Source organism: Pygocentrus nattereri, chromosome 24 (genome assembly GCF_015220715.1).
Source record: "Pygocentrus nattereri isolate fPygNat1 chromosome 24, fPygNat1.pri, whole genome shotgun sequence".
In the NCBI taxonomy this organism is placed as follows: Eukaryota; Metazoa; Chordata; class Actinopteri; order Characiformes; family Serrasalmidae; genus Pygocentrus; species Pygocentrus nattereri.
The window spans coordinates 30,482,481-30,506,646 of NC_051234.1; the positions used below are offsets into that span (position 1 = coordinate 30,482,481).

The window sequence follows — 24,166 nt, forward strand, 5'->3', positions numbered from 1 at the left end:
CACTTCATCCTACCCCTCTATCTGAACTGAAGTTGTGACACCCTACCCCTAGGCATGAACGTGGAAAAGGGAGAACTAAGGGCTAAGTGGTAGGAGTATTATTTATATTTTGACTGTTAAACAACCTTGTAATTAAGAGGGTCCAGTGCCGCTGGATGGGGGGGCTGTACAGAACAAAACACACGACAAAATGTATCAGCTTTGGCGCATTTCTGAAAATGCCATTAATTTTTTTCATTATAAAAAACAGATTAGACGCACCCCTCGCCCCTACCACTGAGCCCTAGCCCTCTGTTTTGCACGTTCACGTCTAGGTGTGGGGTGTCCTGATTCTTGTTGAGATAGAGGGGTGGGATGACGTGTTCGGGCTACATGACCCTCCAAACGGAGGTTTTTCAGAGACTCCAATCAGAGAGAAATGAGGAAAGAAGAAAAACCAGCAAGACAGAGAACAAGAGACCAAAGAAACCCACAAATGTGAGAATTTTATCTGTTAAAAAAAAATAATGATAACTACTACGTTTAATGTTGTTTCAGTGTATTATGGCCCTTTTCTTCATAACAAACATAAAAAAAAAATGCTAATAACATGCCGATGTCTTGGTAGCTAGCTAGCTAACTTTCCCATTCCACCTTAAATAGCCCAGCATGCCTGAAGCACCAGAATGTAATTGCTGGTCCATTTAACGTAGAACGGGAAAATTCGAACAAGTAGCTGGTGAAGCTGAAGTCAGCTATTCACATCCCTGAAGAATTCTTGGTGGCGATATTAAATAACTGCCCCCCTCTTTGAAGGCGTTTGATCCCTAAATGTGACTAAAGCCCAGCAGTGAGGAGCTGAACTTTCCCCTCCTCTGCTGTCCCTGCAGACGGGCAGGGTCGCCTACAGAGCGGCGCTAGTAGCTGTTAATGAAGTGATGCTCTTTTATCTGAGGGTCTCATTTCAGAGGGAAGATCTCAACCAGAACCCCTTATAACTCAGTTCCAAGGTGCAGGGTGACCCTCAAACAGGCGGTAGGGGTAAATAGAAGAAATAGGCCTAAGAGTTCCTAATATGGGCATGACGCCGACTAGACAATGACAAGAATGACACACAAAACCACAAGCGGGTGTAAAGCAGCTAGAAAGGTTTAAGGATTCCAAAATTTGCTGGTGTTTTATCAAATAAATATGGAACACAATCTAATCTTCAGCACAAATTTGGAGCCCTGGACAGCCAGTCTTGTTTTTTTTTTTTGTTGCAAAAGCTGATGCGCAAGTGATGAGAAGAGCGTGAAGATGAGAGAGCAATCAGACAGATTACATTAATCCCTTCACAGAGTTATTTAAGGACAAGTGCTTCAGAGCCTCCGACTGGCCTCGTTCTGCAGTAGCCTCACTCTCCTCTCCTCACCCCTGACTCTCCAAACTCTAACTTTCACCAGCTCTGTGCGAAACACTTCAGTTCATCTTGGATGAAAAAGGACTTAATTCTTGCCTCCAGAACGATCCATCTAGCTTCCAGACACACTTTCAACCAAGGGTGAGGCTTGAATATTTCTAAACAAACAGTATTACAGTATTAAAGTATTACAGATACAGTAAATATATTCATATGGTTATGAATAAAAAAAAGAAAAACACTGAAGGCTTAACATTCATTCACATAAGGTAGAAAGCATAAGATCCACATGTGAGTGTTAGTGGCCTCTGGTGAGCATGTGACTGAACACTGTACCCGTCCACCTACAGTACAAAGGTGAACAATCGCACACTGAGATTTTCAGGTGTAGGTTTCAGGTTCTATTAAATAACTTATTTACAAATGAATAAAAACATCATTTCAAGAATTCCAAACTACACAAACTCCAAAATCAGGCCCATCTCTAGCCAATAGTACATCTGAGAATCTGTGCTATTCATTCAAGGCGCCTTACATATAAAATCCAACATTGTTTATTAGTGCAAGTTAAACATTATTATTTTTTATTTTTACGGTTATTTTTATGACTTATTTATTAAATGCAATGTTTATTAGTGCAAAATATCCATTGGGTTATTTTTTGTGTCAATTTACTAAATTCAACATTGTTTATTAATGCAAAATAAATATTTGGGATTTTCCTTACCAGATTCAATGATGTCTATTAACACATAATAAATATCTGGTTATATTTTTGCGCCTTACTTTCCAAGTTCAATGTTGTTAATTAATGCAAAAAGAAAAACTGAATTTAGTACGTAAGGCACAAAAAAAAAAAAAACAATGTTTACACAAAACACACATTTGGATATTTTTTGTGCTTTACTGACCAAATTCAAAGTTTTTTTTTTTAAGGCAAAATATCTTTTTTTTTTCTTTTTTTGTGCCTTAATTACCAGATTCAATGTTGTTTATTAACGCAAAATAAATATATTTGTTTCTTTTTTCTTGGCGTACTCACCAAATTCAAAAATAAACATCTGCTTCTTTTTTGTGTCTTAATTACTAAATTCAATGTTGTTTTAAAGCAAAATAAACATTTGTTTACTTTTTAAATATATCACAGCTTACTGTTCAGTGATGTCTAATTTCACGCTATTACACACACGGTATTTCTCTCAGGCTAGAGGTCAGACGTTATAAACGCCTGGTCAAAACACTCCCTGAAGATGTTCACTGAAACCAGGCCAAACAGCAAACTTGCAGAGAAACACAAAACCGAGACAAAACTTACAAAGAGTTGGAGGAACTTGAGGATCCTCTTGTGCGTGAGGATGTAAAGTGCATTTCCGCTGACGGGGTCGATGACGGGCAAGCGGTGAATCTTGTTCTTGATCAGCGAATACACGGCATCGAATATGCTGCCATGAATACAAAGAGACAAACCAGCGTCAGCACTTCTGGATTCTACTGCAGTGAAGCAGCAAAGACACAACTCCAGCACTGATCCAGGATCAGCTACCCTGATCTGAATCGGGAAAAGGGAAGGAGCCAAGCTGGCTTGAAAACAGCACCAGCGTCCACCTGCTCCTTTCTCCTGGGGATGAGTGCGCGCTCGGGAGTCTTGTCCATTACTCTTTTTAGAGTGTGCTCGCTGAATTATTTAGAGCACTGAAATATGGGCGAGTCGTGCGGCAGAGAGAAGAGATAAAAATACGAGCGAGCTGGAGGGCTCCTCCGGGAAATCTAGGAGCTGCTCAACACAAACACACACACATTTATACACACACCTCCAAGAGAAGAACAGTGATGGAACAGAACTTGAAACGTGCCACCAGTTATGAGTGTGAATGTTTAACCGAACGAGGCTGGATAAAGTTCATTAAAACTGAATGGACTGCAAGCACAGGAGGTGAAGCTACTGTTTAGCTTGTCTTCTCGTGTCCCCAGTGACGGGATGTGAATTTAATTCCTTTCTTCCTAATCTTTACCGCAGTGTGAGGGCTGTTCCACTTATTACCAATAAGTTTACTTTATGTATTCGTTTTTCTACGCGGACCAGGCGGCGTGTCACGACATTCACAATGAGAAATTCACAATCGGGTAAATGATTAGAAATTATTTTAACTTTTCATTTTTAGCCTTTAGCTCCATTCACAGCTATTCATTAAGAACTTGCTCGTGAGCGCCCTCTGGGCTGTTCCGCAGTCATGTTTTTGATATAATGGGGGAAGTAGGAAGTGGCCTGGCTCTGATTGAGCAGCGTGGTACACACTTGATCTCCATCACTGTGAAATGGTTTTTTGGTTCCTAGATAACTGTTCCTATGAGATGGAATAATGGAAGCAGTGCTTTCGCCACAAATGGACAGTAATCTGACCGCGCGGACACTGGGATTAAACACAAATAAGCACACGAGCAATTTCTCACCAGGATGTTTTTTTTATTTAAGTGGGAACGCATCTGATTTGTGCTTGGAGTCCGTGAAACCAACCAATGGTCAGTTGGAGTTCAGAAACGGCCGCAGGCAGTAAGTGATCAGCGATTTAGGTGACGAGAAACGAAAAAGCCGCTGCCGGCGTGAACGCAGGATAACCGAGGCAGCTGAATAGGAGAAACAGTCTGTGATGGGAAGCTGATGGTGAACCGTGTTCAAACTGTCCGTGAAGCACCACTTTCACATAACATAATCCTCTTATTCAGGTAACCATGTGGAAATAACCACGACGTTAATGATAATGTTGACAAAAATAAATAAATAAATCGCTGACAAATATATCTGCAATTCACTTAGTGTCACACCTACGTGAGCAGACAGCGAAGGGAAAAGAAACGAACTGGGAGAGCGGACATACAACACAAAACCGCCGGACGAAAACCTTGTGAACATGTGAACTTTTAACACTGTGTATAGGGAAGCTGGTATTTTCAAATATGTCAAAAAAAGAAAAACGGAGATAAAAGGTTTTGCCCCAACGGAGACGATATGCAAGTCCAACTTCCCCTGGGAATGTTCACTTAAAACACCGGAAACGAAAACATGCTGGTGTCGATTCTGAAGCAGCAGAGTGGCCAATAAGCTGTAGCCTTCCCTCCATGCTGGTGTTCTTGTAGACCTGAATAACCCTGAGGACGTGCAGAGGTTTGTCAGAATTTACTGACATCACGTCTCCTGTAAACTATTAGCTATGCTGCCCCCACGGGTTCTGCTCGGGTTCTGCTCCGTTTCATCCATATGTGTAAGCTTTCAGAGAATGTGCAAAAATACTGACAAAATAACCGGAAGAGGTTCTACCCCGAATCCATATTTAATGTTGAGCATAAATTTGTCTTAAGCTACACCAGTTCTGAACATTCGGCAGCTCGTTCTACTAGAGCCTCACACATATTAGCCAGCTCACTACATGCATCTGCTTAATTAGCTTAATATGCGGCTTATTTTATAAATGCCCCTCTCAGCAGCATGCAGAGCTATAACGTTATTCTACATATTTATACCACTTATTTTTAGCTGCTGCTTATTACTTTCTGTAGCTCAAAAGTCTTTTTTTCTGACCACAATATTGGTCAGAAAAAATGCAATTTAACATTTTCCCCAAATAATCCACCCCCTACCCATCACAAACATCAAAAGTTCATATCAGGAGATAACTTTCAGCCCACAAGATAATAAAAAATAAAATAAAACAAAGAACAATGGCCTACCTTGCATCTGGTGATATGTTGACTAAAGGTTTAAATGTTTCTTGTAAATAGAGCTCTGTTGACAGAAAAGGCACAAAAAGTCATTCAGTTCACTCAGGCAGGACGTCTCTTGACCAATAGAGCTCTTGAGACGGCTGTTTACCTCTCCAGGTTTCAATCTTATGCTCCTCCAGCTCATAGATTTGCACCTGAAATGAGACAAACAAGCTTTTATGGAACATAAACCTGTTTACACTTCTATATTCACAAACCATGACTACGCATATGCCAGTGAGGTGTTCTGCGAATGCAGGCACTGCTGACGAGATCATATTCCACCATAGGTTGAGTTGACCAAACTCCAATGAAGGGAAAAGGGCTGAAATGCTGACGGAGGGGTGAGCGCATAAGTGACTGATCACCTAGCGATCGGATCTCCCACAGGAACTTCAATTAAGAAGCACCCACAGCACTGTGACGCAACCGCAGGTCTTAAAGCACGGGTCTAAACACAGAGGGGCGTGAGCAGGGCCACGACTGCACAGGCTGCTAATGATGTGACACCATGTGTGTGTGCATCATGTCTCACAGTCATGGTGTGATAATGACCAGAGAGAGGGGAACGAGAGTAAACAGAAAGGCTCATAAGCACCGTGTACAGACTGCTGTAGCCTGGTGGTGAGAGGCTGAAATTATCCAGAAACCCAGTGGCAACAGTTTCAATGAGCCAAACACTGGCAGACAGGCGGAAAGGCCAAACTATCTCCATAATATACTTTTCCCCATAATTTGACACTGAACTGTCATCTCAAGTTTAGCCTGAACAGTAGAAACAGTTTTGAACAGTTTTGCTTTGAAGAAATCAAAAGGCATGTGATTAAGAAAACTAATCCTTTTCCACGCTACAGTAAATCTGACCTTTTTTTCCCTGACCTCCTTTAAACTGTTACTTATAATAACAGTGACAACACACATAAATCAACCCAAAGGTACGTGTGTTCCTAGGGCTGTTCTTATAGGCCTAGAAGAAAGAAAATAAACAATACAGTGGATAAATATATAACTTATGACGTGTGGTGGTTTACAGAACCCCGTCTACATGGTGAAATATTAGCTTTTTGGACTTCCTAAAAAATAAATAAATAAATAATCCATCCATCTATCCTCAACCGCTTATCCGGGTCCGGGTCGCAGGGGCAGCAGCCTAAGCAAAGTGACCCAGGCCTCCCTCTTCCTCGCCAGCTACTCCAGCTCTTCCAGAGGGATACAGAGGCGTTCCCAACACAGTCAAGAGATATAATCCCTCCAACGTGTCCTGGGTCTTCCTCGGAGTCTCCTCCCCATCGGACATGTCTGGAACACCTAATTAGGGAGGCGTCCAGAGGCCCGAACCACCTCAACTGGCTTCTCTCACTGTGGAGGAGCAGCGGCTCTACTCCGAGCCTCTCCCGAATCGCAGATCTTCTCAACCTATCTCTAAGGGAGAGCCCGGTGACCCTGTGGAGAAAGCTCATTTCGGCCGCTTGTATCCGCGATCTCGTTCTTTCTGTCGCTACCCAAAGCTCGTGACCAGAGGTGAGAGTCAGAATGTAGATTAATTCACCTGCTAATTCACCAACATTTGACCCTGAAGATTGGCGAGCAGACTGCTGGTCACATAGCAACACAGACAACAGTCTCACCCAGCTAGTAGCTAACGAAACAGCAAAGAGAAATATTTAAGAGCAACATCGATAATTTGGAGACAAATGGACTTATTTCCTTTTGTACTCAATCCACCTGGTTTCCTGAAGCATTTAATGTGCAACAAGCAGCAGTCAACTGTCAAACTAAAACGTTGCAATGCTGAAGTCAGCTTCTCATTCACCCCGTTCCACCTTAAAAATGGTGCAACAGTTACGTTCTGGTGCCTCGGCACCATTTAAGGCGGAACGGGAAAATCTGAACAAGAAGCAGGTGAATGAGAAGCGACTTGAGGTTCGTAAAAAGTCGAACACTGATAGACATTTTACAAGAAACTATCCCAATTTTGTGGATAAGGTGCCTGCTAGAGATGTGAGAAAAGTGGCTACAGCTGAGCTGAAGCTTAAAGCAGACCAAAGTAAGCCTGTGTTTTCGTTTATATCGTATTTTTATCCTATACTAGGACATCGGCACATACCGAGACACGCTAACAGCCTAGATGGTAAAATAGACATAAAATGCTGTGGCTCCCAAAGTGGTTTGATTTCTGTTTAAAGGACAAAAGGGTTCTTCTTAAGCTTTGGGTTGCGACCCCCGGTATAGACCTTTTGAACACCTATAGACACTGTCCCATACGAATTCCATTGTTTTTACATCTTTTTCAGCAAAAGTGTAAGAAAAGCAACAGCAATGCGGATGCTAAAAGGCTAACCAGCATTTTGTCTCGACTCATCCAAGATAAATATACATTAAAATCAACTTTGACAAATAATGAATTATCTAAAAGGTGTTATAACTGGCTAAATTTAGCAGCCTCCACAAAAAACATAAAACAGCAGAGACCCTTTTTTAATCTACATAAGTTCAGCACTGAAAACAACTGGCTAGCTAAGTGTCACACACTGGTTTATACTGATGCAAGTGGAGGAACGGAGGAAGCGAGCGACAATTTCCTCGAAAAAAAAAAAAAAAAAAAAAAAAAAAAAAAAAAAAAAATCGATCTAACATCTAACTCGATTCATCGCGCCATCATATCTGCATGTGTCTGAGTACAGAAGCTGAGTAAAGATAAGTAATTGAACCCAACGGCAGCTCCGACTGTGCTATTCACCCCTTCACAGGATGACGTTCTGCACCATCATTCACGACTTTCTGCCTCAATGGACCAGATCTGACAGTTTCCTGTCCTCATTAATATGCATGAGGGAGGACGCTCCTTCGCAGTGATAGTTAGGATTTGCTACTTATTTTCAACCTCTTGGGTTAATTTGTGTCGTAATCAGTTTTTTTTAAAAGAATGGAACACAAAGGGTCTCAGAGCTCATGAATATTGATGAGTCACGGCGATACCTAAAAGCGGATAACTAGCTGTAACTAACAACAGTGAAGCTATGCTTGCCTCAATCTTCAAAATGACTTGCACTTTAAAGTTTATTGCAAAAGAAGTCATTAAAGAAAAACGGAGGGGGGAAAAAAAGCCACAGCGGGGGACCTCTGCGCTTTTATTCCTACAGAGAGACTGTGAACGCACCTCAGATGCACGGCAGGGCCCTGGCGGGGTATTTTTATCTGCTGTATTCCTGAGTCTGCCAGTTATAGGCGCGCTGCCACAAAGAGCCAGCCTGGGAGTCGGGCCAAGCAAGGCACCAGACTGCAGTGCGGTCTTTATACAACGTGTGATCTATACAGACATCCACATACGGCAGCATATCTGCACAGACTTTCACACGCTGCATCAGACCTACAGACTCCTAAGCACTGCACCAGGCGTATAGACGCATCTGCACACAGGGTTAGACGGATACGACACTGGCCACTCAAGCCAAGCTAACCAAAGTTAAGAGATTGGGGCCACTATAACAGAAACATGTGTATTGTATATATAGTGTATTGACAATTAATAAGCACGCTTCAACATGCTTTAGATGTTACATCAGAAGAGGAAATTCTATTTTAAACACAGCATCGATAACAATGGATAAAAGATTCAAAATAAAATCAACAGATATAAACAATACTTCAAATGAACTCTCTGGTCATAAACACAACATGTAAATGCTTCAAAACCATTAGTCTGGAATATTTAGATAAAAGCCCTCTAACAAATTGAAGTAAGACAAAAGATAACTGTTGCAACATTCATATGGTCAGCAACTTATAATACAGCAAAAGTGAGGAATAAATGAATAATTAATAGCGCAAGTTGGATGCTTCATATGCTGCACTAGTAAATGCTTCATTAACAGACAAACGGTCGTGTCAGATCATCACTAGCGCTTGTGGAATAGGCATGTTTGATGCCTTCTGCTTTGCTGGCCGTTTACCCGTCATACTCTTTAGTATGAGTGGATCAGACACAGCAGTGCTGCTGGAGGTTTTAAACACTGTGTCCACTCACTGTCCACTCTATTAGATACTCCTACCTTGTCGGTCCACCTTGTAGATGTAAAGAGACAGTAGTTCTTCTTCTGCTGCACAGTTTGTGTTGGTCATCATTATATTTATACATACACACACACACACACACACACATATATATATACATACATACATACACATACATACATACATACATACATACATACATATATATATATATATATATATATATATATATATATATATATATATATATATATATATATATATATATATATATATATATATATATATATGTATTATTGCCCAGCTCTGTGCTTCACTTAGAATACAAAGGCAGGTTTCACATACCATGGGCGACTTGTAGTATCTGTGCAGTATATTGATGAAGTCTGTGATGGTTAGCATTCCTGCGAGAGAACAGAAAAAGAAACATTTCGGTTTGAAAAGCCGATGCACACAGCAAGATTATACACAGTAGCATGGAAAGACAGAGGAACGGAGCCTCTGATGACGCGCTCTCTGCTCAGAGTACAGTGAGCTCTTTCAATCTGTAGCGGCTCTTCAGAGAGCGACACCACCAAAGCAGCGTATTGTACCAGAGCGTGTGTGTGTGTGTGTGTGTGTGTGTGTGTGTGTGCGCTGAAGAGAAGTGCTGACGCAAGCCACGTGAACGACATGGCGGATGTCCCAGCCACGCGCAGACTGGAACAGTAATGGAAGTCGGCTCATGTGCTGCAGCGTACTGTAGTCAGTCCACAGAGTTGTGCACAACTCTCAGAAGGTCAGAAATAATGCCGCACTGTGCGAACAGCCTTCTAGACGCCCGATACTGGCAGTGGCATCCCTAACTTTACTAAGCCTGCTGGATTAGTCATGTTTTACTGTCACTGCAATGTAAATTTCCACAATAAACACGCTGCAAAAGGCTGAAGTAGCAGAACAGATCCAATTGTAAAATTCAAATGTCTAAATTTTAAGTTTGAACAGTGCACAGTTTGTGCTTTGTGCTGTCAAATAATGAGCAAGATTACTGCATAACATGAAAAATGACATTTTAATGCTAGTTTTAAGGCGTAATGCCCCTTTAAAAGGTTCACATTGTGTAAAATTGAATTTTTTTTTTAATGAAGTATATAAGCATTGCTCTCCAGTCCATACGGTCCACAAATGAAAACCACCATTTACAGGCTTTAACTTCTGTCCGGCGCTGCTGCCATGGTAACACTGAATGATTTGCGTAGTGGAAAAAAAGCACATGAATTCCGATCTGAGCGTCCCATGAAGGTCGCATGGCCACGAATCGGATACGCACCTGAAAGTGGCTCAGGTTGGATTTGAAAAGATCAGATGTGTCCACGCGGCCCTGAAAACACCAGATCTGTGCCACTTCAGCCTGGTCATGTGACCGTAGCCTAAGCTGAAGTCACTGTTTCTGTGACGTCACAAAAACCAATTTACATAAATCCACCTATTCAGACTACAGTAGTTTATCCACACCCATTCACGCTAAAGCTATAAGCAGCGATTCAGCCTGGACTGCTTTCTGAATGAGGCACAACACAGACCAGCCAATCAGCTCATTTGTAGAAACCAGAATTAAAGTCACAGTAACAAAACCAGGGACTAAGAGAGGTTGAAATGGCCATGCAAATGAACTGAGACTGTTAAAAATAAAATTAAATGAAATAAAACCGTAGCACTCATAAGAAAGGTTCTTTAAGGTTCTTCAAGGCTTCATTATTACAAAATGGTTCTACAATCAATTAACCTTTTCATGATTAAAGGTTTTTTTTTTGCATAACGAAACGAGCATAACGAGACTGATAGAGAACGGGTTCTATATAGCACCAAAAAGGGTTCTTATATTGTAACAAGGTTGATATCGTCACAGTGGAAGAACCTATAGAACCATTTTAAAACACCTACATTTACACTACAATCTCTTTCAATCTCTTCAAGATGCATTTTCCATGCAAAGGGTTCTTGGAGAGTTCATGGTTCTATATAGTACCATTTTCATTAGTAAAGAACCCTCAAAAGAACCCTATTTAAGAGTGTAGCCTGTAAGAATACTTATGAGATAATTATTTTTTAATTTCCAAGAGCTTTGTGAAATATGCCGTGCAGTGGCTACTGTTTATATTAGTAGGAATATTATGTAATATTGGTGAGGGAATGCAAATGACAAGCAAATGTCATTTTAAAGAGAGGACACCTGCGCGTAAAATAAAACACGTAGGAGAAAATACAAAGAGCAATATAAGCAAATTCTGCTCAGCCAACAGGCTCCAGTATAGTCTGATGCCTCACTCAGACTGCACTGTACTCTCTCAGCAAAGGAGGAGAGACAGCACAGCTGGGCGACACGGCCAAAAGTCAGTCGTTCGATATCGATACATCACGGATAAACGTCAAATCACCATTTCTTTCAAGTTTGAAGGCCGATTTCTGCTCCTGAAGTTAACTGCGGTTTTAAACTATCCTTTATGGTCCTGAACATGACAGACACTCGCCAAACAGTGGAACATTTCACAGATCTGTCACGGGAGAGTGGGAGAAAGTTTCTGGTGAGCTGTTTTTACCAGCTTCACCAACCTCAGCTTAACACCATCAGCAAACATTAGCTGTCTCGGCACGTCACTGATGGATCACGCTGCCCATCACAGTGTTCAGACACCAGCTAGCAGACGCCAGGATTTCTCTAAATATCTGTCAATTTAAAAATTCCAACCCGATTCCCCAAATCCTCTCCACCTACTCTACTGCTCTAGATGCGGTCTAAAAACTCACACACCTACATAGAAGTCCTATCGCAGCAGCTGTCTCCTCCTCCTCTACCGGCCTCTTCACAAATAAACGCACCGAGGTCTTCCCTGCTGCCCGAGGGGGAGTGTGCAGCAGCCATTATGGCTGATGTGACTCAGCAATTCCCACAGACGCTGCTCACCTGGCCTTCAACACCGAGAGCACAGATTACAGGCAGACTATCAGAGCAGAGGCAGCTAAAATCAGACCTACAGCAACAAACACCCATTTTACATCAGCATACGCAGCACATCAAATCTCGCTTTTTCATGGTTTTAATCAATGAGCCTGTTAAACATTCGACTGGGAGATGTTCAGAGTGTGTTTTTTTAAATGTAGAACTAAGAAAAAAGTGTTGAAGGTCAAGGAAAAACGATGAAATATATTATGAAAAATGTCAGCCTATAGATTTTAGCCCGCACTCAAACCTTTCAGCTGTTCAAACCACCTTTGGGCCAAAAGATTTTCAATGTGCTTTTAACCAGAAAAATGAGGAAGGAAAGAAAGGCAGCGAGAAAGAAAAGAAAGGCAGCGAGAAAGAAAAAAGCAGCGAGAAAGGAAAGAAAGGCAGCGAGAAAGAAAAAAGCAGCGAGAAAGAAAAGAAAAACAGAGAGAAAGAAAAGCAGCGAGAAAGAACAGAAAGGCAGAGAGAAAGAACAGAAAGGCAGAAAGGTAGAAAGAAAGAAAGAAAGAAAGAAAGAAAGAAAGAAAGAAAAGACAGATGGAAAGAAAGAAAAGACAGATGCAAAGAAAGAAAAGACAGATGGAAAGAAAGAAAAGACAGATGGAAAGAAAGAAAGAAAGAAAGAAAGACAGATGGAAAGAAAGACAGATGGAAAGAAAGAAAAGACAGATGGAAAGAAAGAAAAGACAGATGGAAAGAAAGAAAGAAAGAAAGAAAGAAAGAAAGAAAGAAAGAAAGAAAGAAAGAAAGAAAGACAGATGGAAAGAAAGACAGATGGAAAGAAAGAAAAGACAGATGGAAAGAAAGAAAGACAGATGGAAAGAAAGAAAGAAAGAAAGAAAGAAAGAAAGAAAGACAGATGGAAAGAAAGACAGATGGAAAGAAAGAAAAGACAGATGGAAAGAAAGACAGACTGATAGAAAGAAATTAAGAATTAATTAAAGAAAGAAAGTATGAAAGATTTAAAGACAGAAAAAAAAAGAAAGAAAGAAAGAAAGGCAGAGAGAAAGACAGAAAGAAAAAAAGAAAAAAGAAAGAAAGAAAGAAAGAAAGAAAGGCAGAGAGAAAGACAGAAAGAAAAAAAAGACAGAAAGAAAAAAGAAAGAAAGAAAGAAAGAAAGAAAGAAAGAAAGAAAGAGAGAAAGAGAGAAAGAAAAAAAGAAAGAAAGAAAGAAAGAAAGAGAAAGAGAGAAAGAAAAAAAGAAAGAAAGAAAGAAAGGCAGAGAGAAAGACAGAAAGAAAAAAAAGAAAGAAAGAAAGAGAGAAAGAAAGAAAGAAAGAGAAAGAAAGAAAGAAAGAGAGAGAGAAAGACAGAAAGAAAAAAGAAAGAAAGAAAGAAAGAAAGAAAGAAAGAAAGAAAGAAAGACAGAAAGAAAGAAAGAGAGAGAAAGACAGAAAGAAAAAAGAAAGAAAGAAAGAAAGAAAGAAAGAAAGAAAGAAAGAAAGACAGAAAGAAAAAAAGAAAGAAAGAAAGGCAGAGAGAAAGACAGAAAGAAAAAAAAGAAAGAAAGAGAAAGAAAGAAAGAAAGAAAGAAAGAAAGAAAGAAAGAGAGAGAGAAAGACAGAAAGAAAAAAAAGAAAGAAAGAAAGAAAGAGAGAAAGACAGAAAGAAAAAAGAAAAAAGAAAGAAAGAAAGAAAGAAAGGCAGAGAGAAAGAAAGAAAGAAAGAAAGAAAGAAAGAAAGAAAGAAAGGCAGAGAGAAAGAAAGAAAGAAAGGCAGAGAGAAAGAAAGAAAGAAAGAAAGGCAGAGAGATAGACAGAAAGAAAGGCAGAGAGAAAGACAGAAAGAGGCTTGTTTGACCGAGCCACGGGAGGAGTAATGCTGCATGCACTACTCTACTGATAAACTTACTGATCACTTTACAACAGAATCAACAGCCTTCGGTGAGCTGCCTGTTCTCCAGCACTGTATAAACCACAGTGCTGCATTCAGTGTTGGATGCAGCGATTTTTCTTCCCGACCGCGTATGTGGATCATCCAGCGAGCAATCGGGAAAAAGTGCGTGCCTATTATTGATCTACAGAATAACAAGAGGGCAATGAGAAACCGCAATAACGTCAGAACGACATTCTTACTCATGTTTCCTTGTTTAAAACGGTGGTTTGTGACACAAACTGACATTACATTCTTCGTATATCAGAAAAATGAAGCAGCAGCATTTTGAAATTGAGTTCACAGCACTTTGAGAGCTCAGACAATACTTCAACATGGTGATGGTAGTATGAGGGACGTTCTGGGCAACTTCTGCCTGTCGCTAGAAGGCCGGACCCCCTCATATCTGTAGCAGGACTGGGGAACAGGGAGGAGAAGGGGTGGCGGTGAGGATCACGAAGTGATGTGAACTTATAGGGCGTTAAACTGGACGAAGGAGGGGTTTCAGGCATGTTCCTCCCTCCAAGCTACATTTTAGAACCGTCAAACTGTCATTTAGGCAGAACCTGCTCTTAACACCAAAGAAGACACTTTGATGATCATGAAGCTGTTAAAGCCTTGGCACATTGCTTCTTATTTAACTGAGAAGCAACAGTGAAAACCAAAATTTACTCCCATCGTTTCCCGTCAAACAAACAAACAAATAAATAAGAGAGAAAAAGAAAAGACAGCAAGTGCAAAAGCTACAGATATTTTCATCAAACCGGAGTGAGGGAAATAAAACAGAACAGTCACTAAAGAGCAACAGAGCACTTCCATACCACCTGCTTGTGGCTGCTGAAGAGAAATACCTGTTCCCACCAGTCAGCTCATACACATTAGTCACACAGCGCAGCACAGGTGTACGTTCTCTAACGTCTGTGTTTGCATCTACACACACTTGTGTACACAAGCTTCAGGCTGGGAGGAGAAGGACAAAGTGTACAGTGCCTCCCTCTGCATAGCTCCAGCTAAGGCACAAGCTCAGGGAGTCCTGGGCTCCCTGCAGTGACGGGAGACAATCTACCAGTAGGGTTCCTTCGGAATGGCAGGAAAAGCTCTGTGGGAGGGAGACTGGTTTATGAGTTTAGACAGCAGATATTCAGGACCGTGCTGAAGGTCACTCTCTAGACTGCACTCATTCCCATCCACTTCCCTATTCGTCCCCAATTCAATTCCTCAGTGTAGCCGTTCCATCCTATTATAAAGCGTAAAGCTCTGCTTCTAGGATCTGACTGGCTGTGCCAAGTTCAAAGCCATCTTAAAATATAGGACATACATAAATACATATGATCACGCACGTCAATTGAATTCTACTGTACTAAATATGTTAGCTCTTTAAAAAACTACTGTGGTTTTCACAGAAAATTCCATTACTGTTTTATTGCTGACCACTGGGATAGGGTCCAGCACCCTCCACGACCCTGAGGGAGAATCGGCGAGAATATAGTTAAAATTGCGAGAATATGTATAAAATAAATTTTATTACTTTTATTACTTTGCATTGATGAACACGTACATGATTCTACAATAATTCAGAAAGCTGTGCAACACTGAGAATACAGTTAGAATAGAATCAACACCTAGAATGTCTTGTATTTAAAAAGTGGTAAGCTGATCACTTGCCCAAAAAAAAGTAACTTAAATGTTTTATTCATCAGTTCGTAACTAAACCTGTTTCAACCTACACTAAAGTCCATTTCACACTAGACGCAGGAACCACGCCACACGACAATTCTATATTAACCAATGTAGCCTTTCACACCGGCCGGCAAATCAAATAATCCATTTTTAACCCTCTGACAAGTTGACTGGAGTAGGTTAAAGCTGGGAACACCGGCATCTCTTCCTCTTCACATAGCGCTAAGTCACCTAGTGAGAAAGCCAGGCAACAGTCGCAGCAGCTAGACTAAAATTTATTTTATATGACTCAAATCCATCATTAATGTGATGAACTGGCCTGAAATGACCCTCATGAGCTCCTCCTACTCGGTAACGTCATGTGACTGAATCACTGCATCATCAGCACAAACTAACGAGCAGAACGAGCTTCGCTGAGAAGATCATTAACTCTGATCAGCTCTCGGCTTCATTATTAGAGCCAGACGGAGGAGAAAAGGGTGACATGAGCTGCTTTTCCACCGTTTACAGGCTTTAACGTCTGTTCGGGTGCTGCTGCCATGGTAACGCTGAATGATGGGGAAAAAAAGCACATGAATTCCAATCTGAGCATCACATTAAGGTCACATGGCCATGCAAATCGGATACGTATCCGATCTAGAACCACATATGAAAAAGTGGCCCAGGTCAGATTTGAAAAGATCTGATGTTGCCGTCCGTAGCCGGGAGTCCAACTGGACTCGCTCTCTCTGGGTGGGTAGGATGGCCCCCCTGCTCCCCCCATCACTCAACGCGATGCTGGTCATCGCAGGCGTCTGTTCACTGACGTTCCTTACGTTCTACAAGCTGTTCATGGCACTTACTGATTTAGGAATACTGAACTAAGGAAAGCAGGGAAAAATTCAGAGAAAGGCTGTACGGATAAAAGGCTGATACCATCAGTAACAATGACCATTTAACGTGAACAATTCCTGAACCTCGTCGCTTTCTGTAGCTCCAGTGTTGCTCGCCGCTGATTTCTGAGCTTGATTTGTGAAGGAAAATGTGAATCCTCACTTAATCGGTCCTTTGTTGTTTATGTCTAGTAGCTGCCATCAAAAGACAGACAGCTCGAGCTCAATAAATAAGCATTACTCACCACTGCAGAGGTCAAAAGCTAGAACTGTTTGTCTGGTCATGAAACTGCACCCAATTCACACTGTTTACTGTGACATAAAAAAAAAAGACTGAAAGATTACAAAATAACTGTAGTGAGTGTAAATGACTGCAATCAGCTTAAATAATTGTGAGCAAGTGATTATGTAGTAATTTTGGTCCATTTATATTGCACTTTTCATGAAAGCCACTGGAATTCATGCGTTAAAGATTTTTGTACAACAGTTAGTTCCGGCCACGCAAGCTGACTGGTTGAGCAGCGTTCTAACTGAGCTGTTATTTCACAATATCTTAACGTTTTTTTCTCACTAACACCATCACTCCGCTGAGATGCTGCTGCTGAGCAACGACTCTGACAGCTGTAGGAGACGCTCAAGCCATTTGAACGTTTTTACTTCTTACTTTGCCACAAACAGAAAACGGACGCTGTTAAGACCACATCTGACCGACAGTCGATTTGGTCCGACTCTGAAGACGAGACGACATTAAATTCCCAAACTGTCGTCACCACTGAGCAGCTTTTCAGTCGGCAGCTGTGACAGAAGAACAGCTGAACAACCTGGAATCAGCCAGAAATGAACCCAACACCATTCGCCAAACTAAACGGGCTGTAAGAAGCTTTACAGACCGGCTGGAACAAAACAACATTAATACTGATCTGGAGAAACTGACCAAACTGAGCTGAACCTGATATTGGGTCAGTTTTATGGCTCAGTCCGTACTTTAAAAGGCGGGGCTTACAGCAGGCTGTGCAGTGAGTGGGCGGAGCTCGTTACTCTGACGTAGCAACAAACTCGTTAAGGAAATATAATTTGGAGGAAGGAACTGCAAACATTAAAAGATTAAGCGCCGCGCTCACGGCCCAGTTCATTAATTTCTTACTTTATTTATATGACTGTTGTATAAAAGCAACAGAACATGTGTCTGTGACCAAATCCCGGCCGTGATGTTATCTGGTGATAACACGCTCCCTCTCGTGTTCTGTTGCTCAACTGTTTCATGGCTCAGCACACAGAACGCTTTAACTGTGTTAGAATCACTGTAATGCACAGCTTCTTATGTCCTACTGCTTTAATATCCACCTTCTGTACTACATAGCATGCCTCTAACCGCTGCTTTGCTTTAACCCCTGCGTGGTCCTCAGACAAAGAACTACTGTTGTAGCGAGACGGCCTGGGAGAAAGCCCGACTCCAGCGCTCTGACTCCAGCCAGTCTAGCCACTATCCAGCACGTGCTTCTATTCCGAGTGTCTCTCTACGCAGATAGTGATAAAGTGCGAGAGGGCTGGCAGGGTTGTTGGGTGCAATGGAGGGTTGCTGGGGAGAGAGCGAGGGATCATCCTCCCACGCTGGTCATCCATTTGTGGCACTCTGCTCTCGCAGGCTCGCTCAGAGCACGGTCTCGTCTGCTGCTTTTCCACCAAGAGCCGAAGCGCAGACGCTGAAAGCAGCTATAACGCAGTCTGCAGCCATGGAAAAAAAGCAGCAAAGTTCATGGAAGTCCATTAGCTTCAAAAGAAGCGCACTAGAACAGTTTACCTCTTAAAGAGAAGCACATTCTGCAGGTCTAGGGTTGCAGTTAAATTGAACTGATGCTGATGGAAGGGCTGAAGAGGGCTTTATCAGACTGCAAAAAAAAAAAGATTTTCAAGTCTGGCATATTCCTAGAAGGCATAGATCCCAGGATAAATCTTCTCAGAAAAACCGCTTGGAATCAGGCCTTGAGCATTTTCCAAGTAGTGCTTAATTTCCACTGCAAGTCGCTATAATTTCTTGGGCCGACTGTTCAAATTTCAACACGAGGACAAGTATGGGCGCATTGAGGGTTTGCCAACTATTCCTGAATAGAGCCCGCAGTCTAGTGAAGCCCTGAGTACAAGGACTTTAACAAGGAAGCTGGCAATAGAGCTGCTATGAGCATAGTCAAAAGCATCACCAGTGAAATCTCAGAACCAATTCAATGCCTCAGCAAAAACAGAATATTAAGCCCCATCCTTAATTTTTATACTACATTATTAAAACCCGCAAGGCTCAATAAGTTTCAGGCCAGATCACATCAAGCACACATTTTTAAACAACCGTTAAAGGGGAATTCCAACTACTTTTCAACATCTCCACATGATTCAGCGGTTCAGATGTAAACAGAGTGATTGAGTTGTTTGGTGTGAAGTGGTTCAGATGTTTTAACAGTGGTGAAGATGGGAACCAGGGATCGCCATGACTACAACACATGTGTACATATGTAATGTCATTAATTGGGGGGGGGTGGTAGTTTTCTCTGGGTACTATTTTGCCTTAGAACACCCTTAAACGTATCCCTCCACCATTAATAGGTTCAAATAAATCTATTAACATGTCGCTGCTGTCAGAATAAAACCTCGTATCTCCATTTTTGAAGTTTTTCCGTTTTTGACATAATTTGAGAATACCTCTTGCCCTTTACACTGTGGATAATTTTAATGATGAATGGACAAAAATAAATGACCCAAAATGACTTGGAAAGACGTCTGGTTCCACTGACTTCCATTAAAAGTAAAGTAGGTTTTTTCCTTCTCCTGTAAAATGACCGTTTTGGAGATACGAGGTTTTTTCTTCTGACAACACCGATATGTTTTAGTCCAAACATTTACAAGTACCTTGAAACAGTGTCTCAGACATCAGGCTGAGTTTTCATAACCATTTCATGTAATCACTTGTGAGGGAGCTTCAAGAGGGGGACGTCTGGTTCCTATCACCACCACTGTGTAACAGCTCTGACTCAGCAAGTTTCTCTAGAATTAAGCATTTCACACCAAACCACTTCTAATGACTTGTTTACAACTTAACCATTTAATTATGCAGATATTTTGGAATAGTAATGGGACTGTTGTCTTTGGAATGTCCAGAAAGAACTGGCAAGTTCAATGAACCCGACTGAATGGGGAGAAAATCCACCACCAATGACGGGTTGGTTTGGGTTTGTCTGGTGTGCGACTCAGCAACGTCACATGTAGCACGACGGTCAGCGCTCTAAAACTAAATTTAGCCAATATGTGTAGTACGCGTTCTGTTTTTGGATAAGAACTCTGACGATATAAGTAACATCCAAAACATTCAATGGGACCACATTCAATGAGGATGCTGTCACAACTGAGTCATAGCTGCTGCGCTATTTTTCTGGCGTGTGCACTTTCTTTACTAGTGGTCAGACAGGACTGGCACACATTGGTACCAGAGGCACTGATGTACTAAAAAAACAAGTGGTTTTATTTTTCTTTTTCATTTTGCCACTGACTTGGCACCAAAAGACCAACACTTGCCACCTATAGCGCATGACCAAGAGTGCCTATCTTGTGGGACTGAACTTCTGATGTTGGGACTATGGGTTCTCCATTGGATGATGTCATTGTACTGGTCAAACATTAGGATGAAAAACATTTTTTGAAGAAAAACAAAATCACCTTGTGTCATCTTTACTACTTCTAAGGCATTAAAACTACAAACCCCGGGTGACTGCACTAAGCAGACATACGAGCACTCACCTACAAAGCTCTGCTTCTTTGTCTCCCACAGCGGGGCAGCGCGAACTCCATTGGCTACCAAGGCAAAAAAGGCCTTCTTAACCTGAAAAGAAAGGGAGGGAAAAAAATGAACAACTTTGCACCTGTTCCTGCATTATTAGCAGCATTTTCAGGTGACAGAGGGCTCTGTATCTATCTATGTCTCCACATCCTGTCAGCTGTGGGCAGTTGCACATGCACTATGGTTAATATTGTGACTAATAAACATGAGCAAGCCATTATTGCATTACAGAATCTATTCCTTAAAAGTAGCTTACACACTCCAATAGACTAGAAAATGCTGCACTAAAAACAATGCAGTGATTTACAAACTGTACTTTTTATTTACTTGTATTGACAAAGTTGTATTATTCAGGATTTCTCTTGCCTTTTGTGCAATAATACAATCAAGATTTTACAGATGTATTTCAGAAGTTTAACACGTCTTGTATATATTATAGATAAACAACCCTGCCTTTATGCCATACAGCTATAAAGGGAACAACATACAACCACAATAAGGACTTCCACTATACCAGGGAGTCAAACTGATCTCCTTCCACTCAGTGATCCACATCATTAAAACACAACTGATTGAACCAATCACCTAATTAGCAAGGCGTTAATGAGTTAACTTTGGGGTGTTAAAAGTGATATGTAATGTGATATTTCTGAAAAAAGGTTTCCTCTGGGGACTGAACGAGGCAAACAATCATGCGTTCATTTGTTACTTCAGTATTTGTTTCTTTAGCATTTATAGGCATTATCTTTTTTAAGCCACAAAAACCGCAGCTTAAAATGGACTGAATCACAGAATGGTGAATGTTAACATGGAAAAATGTTAAAACTAATAAAAATCTAAAATAACCAGGTTAGGTAAATGCATCAAAAATTTATGCCAAGTATCCACGTCATGTCACCTCAGGGTGCAACAAACTGTGCTGCTTTCCATGTTGCCACTGAGGCTAACTTCTTCTGCTCATGGGTATATTTTGGTTCTGAATTTTCATGGCCAAATTATTCAGTAACTGCATGAAATAAATAAATAAGTAAAATAAAAATTATTTATTTTTGGTAAAAGCTCCTCAGTTTATCAGAACATGTGTTTTCTGATCTCCACATATCACTACATGCTTACAATTCACTGCTGAAGGCCAAAAATCTCGGCCGCTCTTTGTGTTGTTGTATAAAAGTGATGTTTCCAGAGCAGATCACTGAAGAGACGCCGTCTGTTTATAGTTTAGAGCCCAGATTTGGGGAAAAACGGGTCGACTTTCAGTAGAAAAACAAACTGAGTTCAGCTTCTTTTATTATAAGGGTTTAAAATGACGTCACCGTCTATTAGACTGGAGAGAAGAGCTACAGCCTCACACGACGCCCAGCTTCTGAATGGAGCTTATGGAATATGAACGTTATGAAGAACATGATGAAGAGCGGTTTGAACCCGCCGGTGGTCTCGAGGAGTTTGAAAGGCTAAACAAACACAGATGCCACTGAACACCTTAAATTATCGGATGATAAGAAAAATGCTGGAAAATTTGTGATAAGAGGCCTTTGTACCATGGAGGCATGACATTTTTGCTGAATTATCTCAAAAACGTAAACATGGTGATCCTCATCTGAGGACCGCCAGTACCGGCCTCCAATTCAACTCGGGTTTAAATCTTAACAGCACAGACAGCAGCTCTCTATATAGACAAAACATGCATCAAGGTGTATAACGCTGTATCAGAGAAGAGTCTCCACACACTGTTAGTACACCGCAGGAGCTGAGAAGCAACCACCACATCAACAAGATCATCGTATTTAATGAAAGAACAATTTTTTTCCCATTTTCTCCCCAATTTAGACCAATTCCACCAGTTAGGACTGCCCTAGTCAAACAATACCACCAGAGACAGGAGCGCTAAAGCCTTCCTCAGAGTCCTGTGCAGCTCCACCACATCCTTCCGAACTGCTGCCCACACATACCGGACAGCTGAATGTGATCGGACGAGAACACTAACCACCAGTTCTGTAACGCCAGCTAACAGATGCCTGTGCTGGGTAGCACTGCAGAGATAAGAGGAGACAGGCGGTCTCCTAACCACCCAGACAGAGCGAGGCTATCATGACCAGGGACCAAACTCATCTCCTCATGATAGGGGTCAGCGGTTGGACAGTTGCATCATTTGAGAGGCTAATTTGTTCCATTGGATGGACGAATAAACATCTAAAAAAATGATCGTTTTAAAAGGATAATTCTGAAAATTAGTATTTGAGTCCTGTACAACGCTATTGGGACGAGACCTGGGAACCCCTGCAGCATCTTTAAACCAAAACACTACAGAACAAACTTCAAGCTCAATAATCAAATTTTATTTTAGGCTTTTGGTTAGACTGTCAATGGCTGTATTTACATGCAAAGGTTTTTGCCAATCCAACTGAACACATTCCGATTACAGTTATTATTTAGACTGAGGTGTTTATGCTCACTCTACTCAACAATCTGATGGAAAACCTGTTTACAAGCTCACTACAAGAAATGTCATCCAAAATGGCGTGAATGCGGAGAACCGCTTAGCAGCAGTGCTTCTGTTTTTAACTGCTTTAAATTGACGTCAGACTCAGGAAAACGTCCTTCACACGTCCTTATTAAAGAAGGCCGAGAGGAAGACGTCGCGTTCTGAGACACATAAGCTGGACGTCCGTCCCACCGCCGTCTTTTAAAGATCAGAGCATGAACTTCGTCTCCTCTGCAGACCAGTTTCTGCTCCGCCGTGTTGAACAGTATAACTTTCACTGTGATACGACACACATGCAGAATGGATGCAAACTTTCCGATAGGGAATGTAATCGGATACAGGCGTTTACACTGATATTACTCTTCTATTTAACAGGATTACCCACCTCATTCAATCAATGAAATTGTATTCCAAATGGCCTCAAATCAGACTAGACTATTCCAACTGAAGTGTACACATGGACATATTCTATTCTGGTTTAGCTATTAGATTATTAACGGATTATTAGGCCGCATTTAAACATGGCTAATGAACCTTGACACAAGCTACAACCAATCAGAAGTAAAGAAAGGCTGTTTGTTACGAAAGCTATCAATGCCCGTGTACAGTAGTCTCAAACAAAGCATTAATCATGGCATCTCAAGGCTCTCTTGAATAAATCAGCAGAGCCCTCTTCTCTCTCCTTGGCTGCTGTTCTAGCTCAGTCTGAGACTATTAAAGTTTAATCGAGCCTCGGTGGGGGACATAATGAGACAAGCCCCTCGGCCTCTTCCTCAAATAAATGGAAACTCCTGGACGGGGAGGTGATCCTGTTCCGTTCCGCTACCGTCAGCCAGCATACCACTGCAGTGAGTCAGAGATCGGCCAAAACCACCCTGAGCTGCAGTTACAACAATTCACACTGCAGCGCTTTGGTGAGGCGATGCTAAAAAGAGCCCTGCTTATCTTTTAGCCAACAAATAACTTGCTCTCAAAGCTCCTATTGACAAGAGGGCAATAAGCACGCTGCTCTCTGAAAACTCGTACTAAACATCATGGAAAAAACCCTTGGTTTCCGCGGTCATGGGAACAAGACGGCACCTGAAATTGTTCTGAAGGTTCTAAGCCAGACTGAAATTATGAAAAAAAAAAACTTTGACAGCTGTAGGAGGCGCTCGAGCCATTTGAATGTTTTTACTTCTTACTTTGCCACAAACAGAAAAGAGACACTGTTAAGATCAGATTTGACTGACAGACGATTTGGTCCGACTCTGAAAACGAGATGACGCTAAATTCCCAAACTGTCATCACAACTGA

The 24,166-nt window shown here is 41.4% G+C and overlaps 1 protein-coding gene across 4 annotated transcripts in view; it reads right to left on the minus strand.

Moving 5' to 3' along the window:
* The window catches only part of LOC108434244 (5'-AMP-activated protein kinase subunit gamma-2-like), a 147,248-nt gene that overhangs the window by 14,152 nt on the left and 108,930 nt on the right, over positions 1-24,166 (minus strand). For all 4 annotated transcript variants that reach the window (XR_001858352.2, XM_017709245.2, XM_017709246.2 and 1 more), the window contains 5 exons: positions 20,349-20,430; positions 9,500-9,558; positions 5,250-5,295; positions 5,108-5,162; positions 2,697-2,823 (listed from right to left, as the gene is read on the minus strand). Coding sequence is in view for 3 of the 4 variants with exons in the window: in XM_017709245.2 (XP_017564734.1) it covers positions 2,697-2,823; positions 5,108-5,162; positions 5,250-5,295; positions 9,500-9,558; positions 20,349-20,430 (369 nt within the window). In the remaining variant the exon portion in view is untranslated. The remainder of the gene's footprint in view (positions 1-2,696; positions 2,824-5,107; positions 5,163-5,249; positions 5,296-9,499; positions 9,559-20,348; positions 20,431-24,166) is intronic.